The sequence below is a fragment of the Ursus arctos genome, unplaced genomic scaffold (assembly GCF_023065955.2).
Source record: "Ursus arctos isolate Adak ecotype North America unplaced genomic scaffold, UrsArc2.0 scaffold_25, whole genome shotgun sequence".
Classification (NCBI taxonomy): Eukaryota; Metazoa; Chordata; class Mammalia; order Carnivora; family Ursidae; genus Ursus; species Ursus arctos.
The window spans coordinates 32,271,745-32,289,853 of NW_026622930.1; the positions used below are offsets into that span (position 1 = coordinate 32,271,745).

At 44.2% G+C, this 18,109-nt stretch overlaps 1 protein-coding gene across 1 annotated transcript; it reads left to right on the top strand.

Moving 5' to 3' along the window:
- The first annotated feature begins 202 nt into the window (after nt 1–202).
- RDH11 (retinol dehydrogenase 11) lies at nt 203–17,288 on the top strand. The gene is made up of 8 exons (XM_057318595.1): nt 203–363; nt 2,443–2,561; nt 2,911–3,066; nt 4,450–4,554; nt 5,096–5,305; nt 7,992–8,181; nt 15,166–15,281; nt 16,640–17,288. The coding sequence occupies exons 1-7, from the start codon at nt 293–295 to the stop codon at nt 15,266–15,268; spliced, it is 954 nt and encodes a 317-aa protein (XP_057174578.1). The 5' UTR covers nt 203–292; the 3' UTR covers nt 15,269–15,281; nt 16,640–17,288.
- Nucleotides 17,289–18,109: the final 821 nt, after the last annotated feature.

Genomic DNA, 18,109 nt, shown 5'->3' on the forward strand with positions numbered 1-18,109 from the left:
TCACGACAACCCTGGTGGCCAGAGGGCTGTGGGAAAGCTGGGCAAATCCTACAGGCCCTAGAGCCTAGATGGTTGGGGGTTTGTTGTGTATCTGGCGCATGGGTCAGCTCGTCTTAGCAGCTGGAGGCAGCGCCCTCCTGCCCAAGCTGTGGACTACATTTCCCAGATGGCTTTGCTCCCCGGGCTGTCGTACTAAGATTAGGGCGTGCCTGGGAGGAGCCGCACGGTCCGCGAGCTCTGCTGGGGCACCTCGCTCCGCTCCTACCTACAGCCTCAGCAGCCGTCCCGCAAGATGATCGGGGTCCTCCTGCTCCTGCTCCTCCTTCTCCCCCTTTTCCTGTACATCGCTGCACCCCAAGTCAGGTCTGTGCAAATGTACTGCCTTCTTTTGAGAATTCAGGAGGACGTTAATCCTCACCGAAGCTCTGTTTCCTAAAGAAGGAAAAGGAAAATCCTTGGGGGGCTCCAAGTAGGTCGAGGCCGGTAGTTCGGTTGGTCGGAGGAGGTCCAGCTGTCCTGGATGCCGGGGACGAGAGCAGGAGACCCCAGGCGGTGGGAAGGGTCTGTAGTGCGGATCACCTCGCTCTGTTTCTCCCGATCCCTTTTTTCGTCTCGGAAGCCCTTGCTTTCTGCTCCAGAGAACCCCGAGTGCACGGCTACCTCAGACACTTAAGTTTCCAGCATTGGGGGATTTCGGACCCTAAAATGGGGTGTGGACTTTAAGACTGTTTTCCCTTTAGCTCCCACGCCTGGAACCAGCCCTGTCTAGCTTCTTGCTTCCAGCCTTTGAAGTACAATGGAGCGATTGGATTTTTTTTGCTCTCTGAAACTGTCCGTCGATGGGAATCGGTATCTGCAGACCCGTTGCTTGCTCTCTTGTTGGAGTTAGATTCGCCTTTTTTCTGGGCGGATGTTGTAGAGGGAAGAAATGAAAGGGTTGCATCATGAGCCGCATCCTGCCTTCAGAGCAGGAGTATCTGGGGACCTGAATCATGCCCAGGGTTTGGGGGTGAGGCAGAAGGATGAAGGGTAGTGGTCTCTTGACCTGGTGACATACCAGCCAATGGCTGTCTGAGTGCCGCGGGGAATCGGTGGAGAGCTGCCCAAAGGGCGCCTGCTGATTGGTTCTGACTAAAATCACCAGTAGTGACGGTGAACTGGGGACTGAAGAGAGAGTCCTTCCCCGGGGACAGGGGCGTGGTCACCATCCACTCGTGCTCCTCTTTTACTTTTATTTTTCCTCCCTTCTGCTCAGCTAGTGCTCCCACTCAGAGGAGAACGCTTTTTTATCTCTTTCCACCACAAGATCCTCTTACCCAAATAGAGTCCCAGTGAAAAGCTGAGGCTGAACTGAAAATAGTGCGCATTCCTCCGCGAGATTCTTCTGAGTAAGATTATACTGCAAGGGTCATATCCCCAAGCACCCGGCTAGGTCATGGGAGCTAGCCCAGAGCTGGACTATTCATAGTTGATGGTCTCTTTCATTCTTGTTGGTAAGGAGAAGAAAGAACTCAGTAGAGGTCCTGATATGTTGTCGCTGCAGGAGCTAAAACTGAAAGGATGTGAAACATTGAACAGGGAGGCTTGTTCTCTGAGGAGGAAGATATCTTTTGGTGAGCACCAGTTTGCTTCCTTACTGGCCTGTGTGCACTAAGCAGGTAGCCTTAGTGGCTAGGAGTGTGTGCTTTGCAACTCGAAGTTCAATGAAGGAGGCTGAAATGCTCTTTAAAAGTGCATCTCCTGGTCAAGGGAGTCTTTTAACTTGAGTCTTAAAATTTGCAGAGAAGAAAAAAGAACAGCCTGAGACATGCAAATCCCTGTTTGTGCATTCATTTCTTTGGAAAAGAAGGGTAGTACAGTGCTTAGGAACAAGGACTCTAATTAAACCAGGACTTGAATCCCAGCTCCCCTCTGTACTGACTCATGCCTTTTCTTTGTCTTATTTTTGATTGTGCGTGTACACGTGTTTCTGTTTGCTTTACCCCAGCAAACAAGCTTCCATAATTTTAATTTTTTGTGTCGGATTAGCTGCATATCAGGGCCATAAAGTGCCAGTGGTGGACAGAGCGACATAAGTGGACCAGTACTTGCTGCTTCTAGGCTGAGTCTTATGATTCGCTAAGCCTGTCAAAGAGCTCAAACTGAAGCCGGTGCCTGGATAATCAAATATTTATCCAGTTCTTGTACTGCAGGGGCAGCTCTAAGGTTTGCCCTTACAATAGAATCGCTTTTGTTCTCGAGCAAGAGCAGAAAATTTTTGAGCAAAAAAACCGTGAGCAAGAGCAGAAAATTTTTCTTTAGTCTTCCTTAAATCTATAAAAGGACAGCACTAGAAAGAACCAAAGCAAACTTTAGGCTTGGGATTGGAAGACATGGTAGTTACAGGAACCTCTGGCTAAGACAAGGAGAATGAAGAACTGATGAGCTCTCCTCTCTCTACAGGAAAATGCTGTCTAGTGGGGTGTGTACATCAACTGTCCAGCTTCCTGGGAAGGTAGCTGTGGTCACTGGAGCCAACACGGGCATTGGAAAGGAGACAGCCAAAGAGCTGGCTCAGAGAGGCAAGCTCATCTGCTTCTAATTCCCTCCTACTCCTGCAATTTTATCCCTCACAAAGATGACCATGCTCATTTTTTCCTCCCAATCTTGGAATTCAAGAGCTTTCCAAGTGTCCCACAGATTCACTGGTCTAAACCTAATACAATGCTCTACATATAATGGACACTTACTGAATATTATTGATTTATTTTTCTTTTTTGATTTGTTCATCAAATACCCAGTCATGAAGTATGGGTAAATTCCCATTTTAAAGAAACAGTAGAAAATACCATTTATAAGTCTGTAGGTCTGTAGTGTCCACTCAAAAGCAGAGCTGACAGTTTGTCTTTATTTTTATATATTGGTTGACAGGAGCCCGCGTGTATTTAGCGTGCCGGGATGTGCAAAAGGGGGAATTGGTGGCCAGAGAGATCCAGATCATGACGGGAAACCAACAGGTGTTAGTGAGGAAACTGGACTTGGCTGATACGAAATCTATTCGAGCCTTTGCTAAAGACTTCTTAGCAGGTAAGTGTAGAACTGGACATTATGTTGTTGCTCTTGGAGTCAACACAGCAGACTTAGTTAAAGGAAAAGATCCTTCTCCCTCTTTAATACATAGAAGTGCTAGATAAATTATAATCAAAAACTTTCATTCATAGCGGAACTCCTTAGTAACAAAGGGGAATCCTCAGGAAGCAGAAACAAAAAATGAGTTTAGGGGCGCCTGGGTGGCACAGCGGTTAAGCGTCTGCCTTCGGCTCAGGGCGTGATCCCGGCGTTCTGGGATCGAGCCCCACATCAGGCTCTTCCGCTATGAGCCTGCTTCTTCCTCTCCCACTCCCCCTGCTTGTGTTCCCTCTCTCGCTGGCTGTCTCTATCTCTGTCAAATAAATAAATAAAATCTTTTTAAAAAAAAAATGAGTTTAAAAAAGTCAGAGCAGTGCATAAGAACTAAAGCCAAAAACCTCACGGGAGTATCAGAACTCAATATGAGCTTTAGGGTCTGGAGTTCAAATACTCACACAGGGACAGGAGGTGAGACCTCAGGCCCTGAGAGTGGGGAGCTGGATCTTAGGCTCCACATAAGGTTGGGACTCACAAAAAGCCATCTGGTCCATGGTACAGGGGCTTAAAAAAAAAAAAAAAGGTAGGCCACCAGCGCCAAGACATGATAAAGAAGCTTACCTTCTCTTTAGGACGTAGACGGTTAGAGAGTCGTCTGCGAGATATTAGAGCCTCAGGTTGGCATCATCTGTGGGGGAGAATTTATTACATCACCAAATGGTACAAGAATCTTGAGCTGAGGAGTGAACATAAAACCCTGTAGTATCACATAAAAATCCAAGCCAAGAGGGTTCTGTAGGCATAGCCCCTCATAACACAGGGATCTCGGCCTCTCTGGGTAAACGACTTCTAGGGATATGAGCTCATAGTTAGAAATTATAAATCATATGAGAAAATAAACCACGAGAAAGAGTTGTCAGAGGCAACAAAGAGGTGAAACCAATATTTCTTTTGGCACTTTTTGGAGTTCTCCAGTGGCAACGGGTGCATACAGAACATCCTGTTTGCTCTTGCTTTGGAATCTTCTGATTCAGCTCGGGAAGTCTTTCTCTTTGGAGAGGTGAGCAGAACATTCTCCCAAAAGCAGTGAGTGAGTAGCTCCTTAACTGGAAGGATCGGAGAGGCCACTCGGTTATGTAAAATGGAGTTTTGCTCTGTAGTAGCTATGGAGGATTCAACTGGCGTCTTAAACAATGAAAAACAATACACAATACATGTGAAAGGGAAATGGAGGAAAGATTCAAGTCATGTATCCCCATTGTCAAAGCCTGGGCGTAAGGCAGATTTCTCAGATATAACTGCTGTGGCTGGCTGCTTCCACACCGCATCTCCTCTTCCCGGCAGAGGAAAAGCATCTTCACATTCTGATCAACAACGCAGGAGTGATGATGTGTCCCTACTCTAAGACAGCAGATGGCTTTGAGATGCACATGGGAGTCAACCACTTGGGTAAGAAATCTGGTCTCATCACAAAACTAGAGGAAGCCTAAAGTTCTCCTTGGAAAATTTAGGGCTCAGACTGAGCCACCTCTGGGCCCTAATAGACCATAAGTGAAGAGTGAATACTGTGGTCCTGCCCGAAAGCTCAGGGATAAACTTAGGCCCACTCGAGGTTCCACCCAGTTTTTAATTTGTGATCCAGATTCGGTTTACCTTGGGGCATTTTTGAACAGCCTAATTGGACTGGGGGCTGTGTTGCTTTCTTTGTGGTGACCCTCATGACCCGCGTCAGGTAGAGGCTGCCTGCGTAAAGAGTGATACTGATCAAAGTTGGAAGGAGAAAAGACTTCATGTTCACACGATCCAGACAGACCTCTTTCATGGAAGGACGGCTGTCCTATTTCCCCAAACCCTCCCTGAGCTTGTTCTGGAGTTGATAATGAATTAATGAGGCAAAAAGCCTTGTTCCTGAGTTCTCTGCAGGGCTCACCATGACTCCCTTCACCCTGGCATTGGCTCTGAACTCCGTTAATTCTAGTTTTTCTCATAGGTCACTTCCTCTTGACCCATCTGCTGCTAGAGAAGCTGAAGGAATCAGCCCCATCAAGGGTAGTGACTGTGTCTTCCCTAGCACACCACCTGGGAAGGATCCATTTCCATAACCTCCAGGGAGAGAAATTCTACAATGCAGGCCTGGCCTACTGTCACAGCAAGTTAGCCAACATTCTCTTCACCCAGGAACTGGCTCGGAGGCTCAAAGGTAGGCTTAGAAGAAGAAAGTATAGAGATATGAGCCAATGGAAAGTAGTGAAAAGCCACAGGAATCCATACTGTTTTCTGGAGCCCATATCCTGGACAAAACCTGCTGCCATGACTATAACTGGGTATTATTTTAGTAAGTGGCCCGCAGCCAAATATTGGAGGTGGCTAGCAGGAGATGGGGACATTCTGACTTTGAGTCATAAGGCTTGGCTTTAGTACTTACTAGCTGTGTGACCTGCAGCAAGCTATTTAACTTTTTAAGACTTATTTCCTCATGAGTAAAATGGGACTACTTTATAGGTTATTGCCCTCACTGAGTCAGGCCTCAGGAGCAAGCAAGGTTTTTACTCTTAGTGAGACCAGATAGAATGGAGGGACCTGGGGACACCTGGCTGGCTCAGTCGGTTAAACTTGGTTTTGGCTTAGGTCATGATCTCAGGGTCGTGAGGTTGAGCCCCGGGTCAGGCTCTGGTCTCAGTGCAGAGTTGGCCTGAGATTCTCTCTACCCCTGTCTCTCTGCCCCTCCTGCACATGTGCTCACTCTCTTTCTTTCTCTCTCTCTCTCTCAAATAAATTTTTAAAAAAATCTTAAAAAAAAAAAAAGAAAGCAGGGGGAGGGACCTGAACTGGCACTAGATACAACCATTAGGATAAAACGGGTCCTGAGACTATGGTGGTAGTGGTGGGGAGGGGGAATGTCTCCCTAACAGCAAAAGGTTAAATAAGAGAGAAATGTATCCACAAAGAGGGGAGTCTCCTATCACAAATACACAGAAGTCCTTAGCACTGTCTCCTCTGAATTTTCGATAAAAAGAAAGGTAATCCAGAGTGGACAACTGGAGTTGCTTAGTAGTTGAGGCAGGCTGAATTTTGGCTCAAGGAATCCGATACAGGAGCCCCATCATTGGAACAGGATCATCAAACTATGTGGAAATTAAATGGGTTATAGAGTGGGTGGGATGAGGCATCTGAGGATGTTGAGGAACATTCCAGACAGACGGGAGAGAATGCACAAAGGTCTGGGCTCGGTTTGAGTAATTGGGAGGCTGCTATGATTAAAACATAGAGAGCAAGAGGAATAGAGGTCTGAGCTGAGACTGGTGAGGTAGACAGAGGCAAAATCCTTAGAGGCTATGGTAGGATTTTAGCAGAAGAGCAGTGGAGAACATTTCAAATGAAAGCCTTTTTAAAATGGGGGTAGGAGTGTGTGCAGCAGGTGATTTCTGTAGTCTAGGTGAGAAATGAGGGTGGCCTGGACTAGAGTGGTGGAGATGGAGGGTAGTGGACACTCCTAGAGATATTTAGGATGGGAAACCCCCAGGGCTTGTTGATGGATATGCATGTTAAGGTGAGGAATCATCAAGAATGGCTCTGTGTGCCTGCCTGATTGGGAGTTAAGGAGCACTGCAAGATCCGGGTTTGGTCTTAAAAGTATGAAGTTAGTTTTGGACCTCTGTGTCAGCATTACTGTGGGTCATCTAGAGTAGATATCAAGGGACACCCGGGTGGCTCAGTTAGTTAAGCGTCTGCCTTCTGCTCAGGTCATGATCCCAGGGTCCTGGGATCGAGCCCTGCATTGGGCTCCCTGCTCAGTGGGGAGTCCGCTTCTTCCTCCCCCTCTGCTCTCCTCCCTGCTTGTTCTCTGTCTCTCTGTCTTTCTCACGGTCTCTCAAATAAATAAATAAAATCTTTAAAAAAAATAGAGTAGATGTCAAGTTGGAAATAAAATATGTCTATAGTCCTTTATCTGTAATCATGAAATCCACAAAGACCTGATAATTCAATTTTTTCAGAAGCTTGATACCAAAGCTTATTTGGCAGCCACACCTCTCTTGTACTAGGGACATTAGGCAATAAGCAGTACATGTATATGTGTCATATTACCTTTCTAAAATCAGTAAAAATTTGGAAACCCCTCTGGCCCCAAGGTTCTAGTAAAGAACTGGGGACCTGACCTAGCACGTGCATAAGTGCCATAGTGTCATTTAGCGCTTACCATGTACTGGAGACTATCAAGGCTCTTGTACATAGAACTCATTTAATCCTCAGAACCACCTTGTGAGGTGCAGGTATTAGGATTATCCCCATTTTAAGAGGAAACCGAGTCACAACATTGGGAGCTTGCCCAGAGTCACACAGCTAATGAGTGGTACAGCTAGAATTTGAAATGGGGCAGTCTGACCACAGAGTCCGCGCCCTTAGCCACTCATAGTCAGCCAAGAGTTCAAAGGAATATACAATGTGCATCAAAATGTGCGTGCCATTTAGTTATAGAGCGGGAGTTGAGCAAACCGTGGGCGTTCCAGCATTTGAAGTTTGGGTAGAAGATGAGGGTCCAGGAAACTGAGAGGAAGCAGCAAGAAAGATTAGGAAAACCAGAAGGAGCATGGGGTCACGGAAGCCAATAAAAAGGCAGCTTTGAGGAAGGAGTAGTCGCTAGAGTCAAGTGCTGCCGAGAGGTTGAGTCCTGGCTCTACTGTTTCCTAACAGTTAATAACCTCTTTGAGCTTTAATCATACGCTGTGAAATGGGGAGCTGGAAATGACTGTGAGGAGCGCTTGTAGTACCGTTGTGGGAAGGGAGTCTTCATGGGGTCAAATGTTCATTCACATCCTCTGCTCTTCTCGGCTGTTCGGCAATATCAAGTCCTGCTTCCTCTCCCTATGGGGCGCCCCCCCCATTAGGCTCTGGCGTTACGGCGTATTCTGTGCACCCGGGCACAGTCAACTCTGAACTGGTTCGGCACTCATGGTTCATGAAATGGATGTGGTGGCTTTTCTCCTTCTTCATCAAGACCCCTCAGCAGGGGGCGCAGACCAGCCTGTACTGTGCCGTCACGGAAGGTCTCGAGATTCTAAGTGGGCATCATTTCAGGTACGAATGTATCTGTTTTTGAAGATGGGGTTTTATTACTCAAAGGCAGTAATTTCGATTTGTCTGGTATACTATACTCCTCTTCTAAAATACCTTGCGCGACATAGCTTTTGTCTTTTGACTGGTGTTTTTACCTTGTAATAAGGGGGTTGACTCCTTTGTGTTTTCCTGGTACTGCGAGGTTTGATTTTCTGCATGGCTATCATTTATTATGCTTTCTGGTTGTTTCTTTTCTTCCTACCTTTATTTAGGTCCGTCTAGTTTTCTTCGTTCCTTTTTGGACTCCTAGTTCTGTTTTGTTGTTGTTTTTTTTTTTTACATTAAAAAGAATTTGAATCTGTATTTCTCTATTGTCTTCAGGACTAAAATAGTATTTTTTTTTTAAAGATTTTATTTATTTATTGAACACAGATAGAGACAGCCAGCGAGAGAGGGAACACAAGCAGGGGGAGTGGGAGAGGAAGAAGCAGGCTCATAGCGGAGGAGCCTGATGCGGGGCTCGATCCCATAACGCTGGGATCACGCCCTGAGCCGAAGGCAGACGCTTAACCGCTGTGCCACCCAGGCGCCCCAGGACTAAAATAGTATTGATGGACTCCCTTCGTGAATAAGTGAAGACTTTTATTTTATTTTATTTTATTTTATTTTATTTTATTTTATTTAAGATTTTATTTATTTATTGGACAGAGAGAGACACAGCGAGAGAGGGAACATCAGCAGGGGGAGTGGGAGAGGGAGAAGCAGGCCCCCCGCTGAGCAGGGAGCCCAGTGCAGGGCTTGATGAGGGGCTTGATCCCAGGACCCCGGGATCATGACCTGAGCCGAAGGCGGACGCTTAACGACTGAGCCACACAGGCGCCCCAAGTGAAGACTTATAAAACTTTTTATTGTAGAGAACTTTGAATATGTACAGTCGTAGATAAAATAGCGCGTCGAACCCCCATATACCCATAATACAGCCTCAACAACCATTAAGCCATGGCCAGTAGTCCCCTATCCCCATGCATCACCCCTTTCCATATTTTTTTTCCTCTCATGTTATTTTTTTGTTTTAAAGATTTATTTATTTGACAGAGAGAGAGAGACAGCCTGTGAGAGAGGGAACACAAGCAGGGGGAGTGGGAGAGGAAGAAGCAGGCTCCCAGCGGAGGAGCCCAATATGGGGCTCGATCCCAGGACTCCGGGATCACACCCTGAGCCGAAGGCAGACGCTTAACGACTGAGCCACCCAGGCGCCCCTCCTCTCGTGTTATTTTGAAGCAAAACTCAGACATCACATAAGATTGAAATTTTAGCATGTTTTTACTTCCCCCTTCAAGATTATGTGGAAATAACTTGAAATTTTAGAGAAAGGATTGTAAATAAATTAAAATTGGAAAGAAAGGTAGACAGTCAGATCATGCTAGGCCCATAATGCCAGGCTTGGAGAGGAGCCACGGAAGTTGTTCCAGTAGAGAGAGAAATAAATCTGCTCTGTGCTTCAGAGAGACATCCCTGGTGACTTTGATGAATGAGTAAATAACCCATGTGAGAGAGTTTGAGTTCCTGATTTAGGGTAATGACTGTTGGAATACAAAGAAGGGTTAAGTGAGAGACGCCCTGAAGAGGCAGAATTTTTACGGCTTGATGACTAAATGAGTGAGGGGTCTGGGAGGAGTTAGTGACCTGGGGTCAAGCCTGACTTACTAGGAGATTGATAATGACATTAACTGAGACAACAGACATGGAAAAGTCATGTGTAGAGCTTAGGGTTCTTTGATTCCAAAGCAGTGGAAACAGACTCATGCTAACTTAAGCAAGAAGGGAATTTATTAAAATATGGGGTTCTCCTAAGAACCAAAGAGAAGACAGAAGAGCGAGACTTCGAACAAACAGAGTGGCCAGTCAGCTGGCCAGGGCACTGCTGCTGGAATGAGTATACGCCAGCTGTCCTCAGTCTTTGTTTTGTTGCTCACCATTTGCCCTCTAGCAAGGGAGCACTAGATCTTCCATCCTCTCGTCCTCACTCCCTTGGTTAGGGGAAGACCGGCACTTGATTAACGGTGTCTTCACACTGTGGGAAGGAGGTAATTCCTCAGGAAGGGATCAGGTTGCTATTGCCAAAAGAATGTGGAATGGGGTGTCTGGGTGGCTCAGTTGGTTAAGTGTCCGACTTTTTTTTTTTTTAAGATTTTATTTATTTATTTGACAGAGAGAGAGAGAGAGACAGATAGCGAGAGAGGAAACACAAGCAGGGGGGGTGGGAGAGGAAGATGCAGGCTCCCACAGAGGGGCCTGATGCGGGGCTCGATCCCAGGATGCTGGGATCACGCCCTGAGCCGAAGGCAGACGTTTAACGACTGAGCCACCCAGGCGCCCCAAGTGTCTGACTCTTGATCTCAGCTCAGGTCTTAATCTCAGGGTTGCGAAATGGAGCCCCTCATTGGGGCTGGACCCTGCGTGAGATTCTCTCTCTCCTTCTCCCTCTGCCTTTCTCCCCCTTAAAAAAATGTGGAATGGATCAGTTGCCCACTATGTAATAAACCTGGCTCTGTCCATGTTCAACATGAGTGTGTTATCCATAAGACTCCATGTGAGTAGAAGTGTGTAGCAGATAGTTGAAAATGTGAGTCTGAAATCCAGGAAGATAAATTTACATAGTTATGTACTAGAATGATTTTCCATGGGTGACTGGATTTTTCTTCCCTGAAGATTTTAAGGTTTTGACTCAGTAGTTTAAAGAAAGTCAGCCTCAAATCCATGACATAGTAATTATTTAATTGACTTTTGAAGAGCCTTTCAGTGCCATGGATTCTTAATTTTAAGGATTTTTGAAGATCCAACATCAGCTGTGTTGACCACTATCAAGAAATGAACAGAAGTCTGTCTCGGGGCGCCTGGGTGGCGCAGTCGTTAAGCGTCTGCCTTTGGCTCAGGGCGTGATCCCAGCGTTCTGGAATCGAGCCCCACATCAGGCTCCTCCGCTGGGAGCCTGCTTCTTCCTCTCCTAGTCCCCCTGCTTGTGTTCCCTCTCTCGCTGGCTGTCTCTCTCTCTGTCAAATAAATAAATAAAATCTTAAAAAAAAAAAAAAGAAATGAACAGAAGTCTGTCTTGACTGAAGCATTAGAAACTTTGCACTGGTTATTATTCCTGACTGAAACCACAAATGTGCTTTTTGTCTCTATGGATCTGTCTGTACGGGACATTTCATATCAATGGAGTCATATAACATGTGGCCTTTTATGACCGGCTTCTTGCTCACTTAGCATAATGTGTTCAAGGTCATCAGTGTGTCATTCCTTTTAGTTGCCAAATAATATTTCACTTTATGGCTATACCACATTTTATTCATCCATTCATCAGTTGACGGGCATTTGGGTTACCACTTTTTGGTTAATCGAATAATGATGCTGTGATATTCATGTACAGATTTTTGTGTGGCAATTTCTCTTGGTTTATATCCCTAGAAATGGAATCCCACTGGAATATGGGTCCTATGTCAACTCCGTGTTTAACTGTTGAGGAACTGTCAGACTGTTTCCCCAAGTGGCTGCACCATTTCCCGTTGCCACCGTCAGTGGGTGGGGGTCCCAATCTCTCCATGCCCTTGCTCACACTTCTTATTGTCTGTCCTTTTGCTTTTAGCCATCCTGCTAAGCATGAAGTAATTTTTCTACTTACGTTTTTATAGTTTTTTTTCATTATGGTTTTCGTATGCATTTTCCTGCTTATGTTGTTAAGCATTTTTTCATGTGCTTATTGTCCATTTGTTTATTTTCGTTGGAGAAATGTCTATTCAAATCCTTCGCCCATTTTTAAAATGGATTGTTGTCTTTTTATTGTTTAATTGTAACAGTTCTTTATATAGTCTGGATGCAAGTCCCTTATCAGATGAGTGATTTACAAATATTTTCTCCCATTCTTTGGTTTGTCTTTTCACTTTCTTTAAGGTGTCTTTTGAAGCAGAGAGCTTTTTGGTGAAGTCTAACTTACCGATTTTTTTCTTTTGTCACTTGTGCTTTTGGTGTCTTATCTAAGAAACCATTGCCTAACTGAGGGTCACGAAGATTTACTACTACGTTTTCTTCTAACACTCTTATAATTTGAGCATTACATTTTGGTCTATGATTCATTTTGAATTCATTTTTATATATGGCATGAGGTAGGGGTCCCACTTCATTTTTGCATGTTTATATCCGGTTGTCCCAGAACTGTTTATTGAAAACATCATTCTTTCCATTGAATTTTCTTGGTAGCTGTATTAAATTTCCTTGGCTGGGGCACCTGGGTGGCTCATTTGGTTGAGTGCCAACTCTTGATCTTGGCTGTGAGTTCAAGCCCCACATGGAGCCTACTTAAAAAAAAAAAAAAATTCCTTAGGCTGCCATAAAAGAATGCCAGAAGTTAATTTTCTCACAGTTCTGGAGAATGGGAGTTCAAGATCAAGGTGCCGGCAGGGTTGGTTTCTGGTGAGGCCTCTATTCCTGGCTTCAGAGGGCTGCCTTCTTGCTGTGTCCTCAGATGGCTTTCACTCTCTGTGTGCACACTCCTGGTGTCTCCTCTTCTTATAAGGACACTAGACCTATGGCATTAGGGCCTTACCTTTATGACCATACTTAACCTTAATTATCTCTTTAAAAGCCCGATCTCCCGCTATAGTCACATTATAGATTAAGGATTCAACATATGGACTTTGGGGGACGTGATTCAGTCCATAACAGACTGATCAAAAATCAATTGATCATAAATGTAAGGATACTTCTACACGTGTAGTTTGGTGGGTTTTTTTTTAAGATTTTATTTATGTGTCAGAGAGTGAGAGAAAGTGAGAGAGCGTACAAGCAGGGGGGACAGCAGGCAGAGGGAGAAGCAGGCTCCCTGCTGAGCAAGGAGCCCAGTGTGGGACTCGATCCCAGGACCCTGGGATTATGACCTGAGCCGAAGGCAGCCGCTTAACGGACTGAGCCACCCAGGTGTCCCTACACTTTTAATTCTGTTCTATTCATTTATATGTCTATCCTTATGCCAGTAGTACAGTGTCTTGATTACTATAGCTTTGTAGTAAGTTTTGAAATAGGTCTTTTTATGTATACTGGTTGATACTTCCCAAAATCCTACTGGAAATATCAGCACCATGACTATGCTGATGCCATAACCACACGTAAGTAGCTTTTACTGTGGTATTTGAATAAATTTTACAGCATGTCATAGCTTATGACACAAGGCACTTTCGTGTCCATTGTGTCATTCACTAGTCATCGTAACCTTGCAAAGAACATAAGCGTAATGCAGTAGAGGCTACAGAGGCTTACAGAGGTCAGTTCATTTCCAGAGTCTTACAGAGCCTTTGGTTCTCAGTGACGGTCTTTTTGCTCAGCAGTGGCAGGTTGTGCTGGTCATGCTGGTAAGTTCCCTCGAACAGAAGTACTATACTTACAAGGCTTGTTTTGTAAATGTGAAGGTATCTCTAAGTGGTGTTTCTCAAACTTTCGTGCATTCTAGAACCATCTGAGGAAGTGGTTGAAAACAGATGCCTGGGCCTCTACACTAGAGATTCTGATTCAGCAGGTTCAGATGGGGCCTGAGAATTGGCATTTCTAACAAGCTCCCAGATGATGCTCCTGCTTGTCCGTAACCTGCTCTTTGACTAGCAGCGTCCTTATGGACATAGCGTTAGGAGTTCGCTTCATGCGCTTATTTCAGACTTGCCAACTTTCCTTTTCACCTTCAGAATGTGCTTAGTGTGTCCTGGAAGCACTTCTCTTGAAATAGTATATAACTTTTTAAGTTGCTTCCTATGGGGGCGCCTGGGTGGCTCAGTCCATTAAGCTTTCTCCTTCAGCTCGGGTCGTGATCCCAGGATCCTGGGATTGAGCCCCAGATGGGGTTCCCTGCTCAGCAGGGAGCCTGCTTCTCCTTCTCCTGCTCCCCCTGCTTGTGCTCTGTCTCTCTCTCTGTCAAATAAATAAATAAAATCTTTAAAAATAAATTGCTTCTTATGTGATTTAAAAGATTGTAATCCATTTACTCAATCACTTTTCAAAAAACTCTTTATTTTTATGAATGATGAAAAAAAAAACCCTTTATTGAATACCTTCTGTGTCCTAGATGCAGCTAATACAAAAATGAGTAAAATTTTCTTTGAGAAAATTTTCTGGATAGTGCAGAGTTTGAATACCGCTCCTGCATTTAATGGGGACTTAAAATAATTGGGATTATAGCAATGAAGAGAAGACATGAAACACGCAGTATCTTATTATTACTTTTCTTTTATGCTATCATCTTTTCCTTCTTCCATTGTTTATGAGGCTGGCTTTACTTGTTATTTGAGTTTAAAAAGAGTTGTAATTGGGGGTGCCTGGGTGGTGCCATTAGTTAAGTGTCTGACTCTTGGTTTCGACTCAGGTCATGATCTCAGGGTCATGAATTTGAGCCCCGCATCGGGCTTCACGCTCAGTGGGGGAGTCTCCTGGGGATTCTCTCCCTCTCCCTCTGCCTCTCCCCCGGCGTGCACTCTCTCTCTCAAAAATAAATAAATCTTCAAAAAAATAAAAAATATATAAAGTTATAATTGCAGGTAGACCAGAAATAGTAAGTTTTGGGAATGGTTTTGTTTTTTTGTTTTTACCACTCCAAGCATCTGTAACCAGTGTAATCTCAGCAACATGACACCGTACAAGGTCCTGTGTGAACAGGCTGGACATACACAGGTGTCAGGCAGGCACTGATATTATAGTTAAATATATACATATAAAGACTAAATGCTATGCATTATATATCAGACATGTTGGTCAGAGGGAGTCTAGTGAGGAGATCTAAATGGTAATTACATTTTCTCTGGGGTAAGAATTAGAGAATGAAGAGATAAGTCAAAGACTGGCCCTATGAAGTGCATAGAGGACATGTCATCCCTAGGTGGTTTTTCTGTCACATTCCTTGTTCCAGGCAGAGAACAGACTCCATTCGTAAACTGTGTGTTTTAAGCCTCTCTCTTTCCCTTCCAGTGACTGCAGTGTGGCATGGGTCTCTGCCCAGGCTCGGAATGAGACGATAGCAAGGCGGCTCTGGGACGTCAGCTGTGACCTGCTGGGCATCCCCATGGACTGACAGGTGGTGGCAGGTACACACACGAGAAACCTGCAGCAGACTACTCAGTACTCCCTGCCAAAATGATTCTCCTTCATGACGGCCAAAACCTTGAGCACAAAGAAAACAAACCTTCCAGCCTTGCCTGCTTGATGTCTGATAAAAGCCCGGTGCACACTGCCAGATTCATCAAAACACCTTGCATAAGTCCAGATTGACTTTGCTCTTGTTGCTGCCAGAGTTACAAGAGATATCATAGGATAAGATCTTCATATGTCCTGCAAACTCATACTCACCTTCTGAAACCTACTACCTAAGAGAATCGTAGCTATGGCAGGGTCAGTTTATGGCAGTTCGGATTAGTTTCTACCCTCTTTGTTCACAAGATAGTTCCTCTCACCCACCAACCAACCTTCATTTCAAGAGGGCCACACTGCAGCCCCAGCTGAATTCCCAGAGTCAACGGTGGCTTGGCTCAAGAGCAGGGCTCATCCCTCACCTGTTAAGAAAACCGTCATATGCCAACATCTGGATTCTTTCAGGAAACTCTTAACTGAATCTGGATTATGGCATGGGCTTTATCTCCGGCAACCTAAAGCCACTGCTGTCAAGACACTTTTACATGGCTGGACCACAGAAGAGCTTCCTTTTCTAAGAAGTTTGTGGGGCTGGGAGGATGGCAGAAATTTGGGGGAAGGCAGAAATAAAAATCAAGTTTAAACTGTCATTTTCCTACTGTTTCTCAGGCCAGGAAGTGGGTAAAGAAAGGAGCAGTATGGGAAGATAGACCACCTGCCTGACTTCAGTTTACTGACCCCAGACCCATGGAGGCCTTTTTTGTGCCTTAGTTTCTCTTAGAAAGCCAGAAGAAGGGAAAGGCTATTTGGTGATTGCCACTGAGTTTATCTTTGTGTGTTCTTATGTAGTTATGCAATTGGGATTATTTTCACAAAATTCAAAATAGCTACAAAGGCACAGTATTAAACTGGGCCCTAGTGCAGGTAAGTGTTCAAAGATGGAGTAAACGGTGTCATCCAATCTTTAATACAAATGGGTGGAGCTGTAAAGGGAAGTAGATCGTGTATATGTGTTAACTACTCACCAAGAAGCACATGGGTACAGGGAGGAAGTCCAAAAAAGAGAAGAATCCTGGAAGATAAATACAGTGAAGGGACTAGTGAAGGATTAAAACAAACAAACAAACAAAAAAACAGCTAAAGGTGATAGTACGTATCTATGGAAGAATTGAGAGTGAGCACCCGAGTTAGCAAGACTGATACTGCACTGTCTTAACAAGCATGAATCAATCAATGTGGCAGAAAAAGACCCAAAACAAATTAAAAAAACCCCAATTCTTTTTTTTTTTTAAGATTTTATTTATTTATTTGACAGAGAGAGAGAGAGACAGCCAGCGAGAGAGGGAACACAAGCAGGGGGAGTGGGAGAGGAAGAAGCAGGCTCCCAGCGGAAGAGTCTGATGCGGGGCTCGATCCCAGGACGCCGGGATCACGCCCTGAGCCGAAGGCCGACGCTTAACGACTGAGCCACCCAGGCGCCCCCCAATTCTTTACTCAGCAAAATTATCGTAAGGACTGGTATTGTAATTTACAGTCGATTTAATAATCTTCAGGGCATTTCCTTACATTATCTTGTCAAGATTAAAATGTCTATTTGCTAAAAACCTACGTTTAATTTGGGGAATTTTTATCAAAGGTAATACTGCCATAGGAAATTGGAGGAATTAGTAATGTTCCCACCACTTGTTTGGAGTATGTTATTCTAATAGTTCGTGATTGTCTTGGACTGGCAACTACGTATTCACTTTAGTGGGGGACAGTGTTATAGGACCACAGTCTTCTCATATTTGTAAATGAATATTCTTTTGTTGAACTTGTTTTGACTATTAAGGTATATACTTTAGAAATGGTCGTTTTATGGAAAAATTGGAAAATTTTAATAATAGTTAAATAGCATAATTAAACTAACATTTTACTTAATTTATGTTGAACTGTCAATGACAAATAAAAAAAGTTTTTGATTATTATGTTTTTATTTACCAAAATAAAAACTGTAAGAATTAAATGAAAGTTTAGAGTCAACAGAAGAAAACACTTTTCATTATTATGGTTAAACAATCGTTTCTCATTTTTAAGTATAATTTGTCCCAGAGTCTAGCCACAGTACAGCCTCAATTCAGATGTCATAACTTCAGTGTTGATAATGTGATGTTGATTCACCACTTTTCTACTTGTCTTTTATGATGCTGTTCCAAGATCCCTTTTTTCCATCCAAGGCTATCATGTCTCCTCTTTGTACCTGCCCCTTCTGTAACAATGCTGTGGGACTTATCACAGTGCACTTCCACTAACCTCAGATTTTGCTATCTCTATACTCAGTGAACATTAGGAGCTCAACGCGTTTGTTGAATCAGTGGTCAATGACTCAGTCTAATAAAAATAAAGGTCCAGGAGATATAAATCACCACATCATTTCCCCCTGAACAGTCATATATCTTTTAATATGTTTGGGCAGTTTTATATATTGGGCTGACATGCAAATATTTCAGAAGGGCGTCGATAGGAAAATCATGAAATAAGTTGGAAATAGGAATTTCCCACCACTGAACCATGAAAATCCATGTAGTGCAGGAAAGGACTTCGTAATTGTTAACACATTACACGTAGTGGGAAGGAGAAGCCGGGTCCGCCTTGGTCACCACATTATAAAATAACCAAGCGCTGAGTGGCCCTTTTATTCACCAACATAAGCCCATATCGGGCATGATAACTACATGTAACATTAACAAACACCCGCTGAGCGAATGAATGCACTGGGCGAGCCCAGACGCTAGAGGCTGAGTGT

Bases quoted from the DNA above. Each gene is read 5' to 3' on its own strand.
- RDH11 (XM_057318595.1), top strand. From the start codon at position 293: ATGATCGGGGTCCTCCTGCTCCTGCTCCTCCTTCTCCCCCTTTTCCTG. The intron at 364-2,442 runs GTCTGTGCAAAT...CTCTCTCTACAG, and splicing joins ATCGCTGCACCCCAAGTCAG to GAAAATGCTGTCTAGTGGGG. The intron at 2,562-2,910 runs GCAAGCTCATCT...ATTGGTTGACAG, and splicing joins CAAAGAGCTGGCTCAGAGAG to GAGCCCGCGTGTATTTAGCG.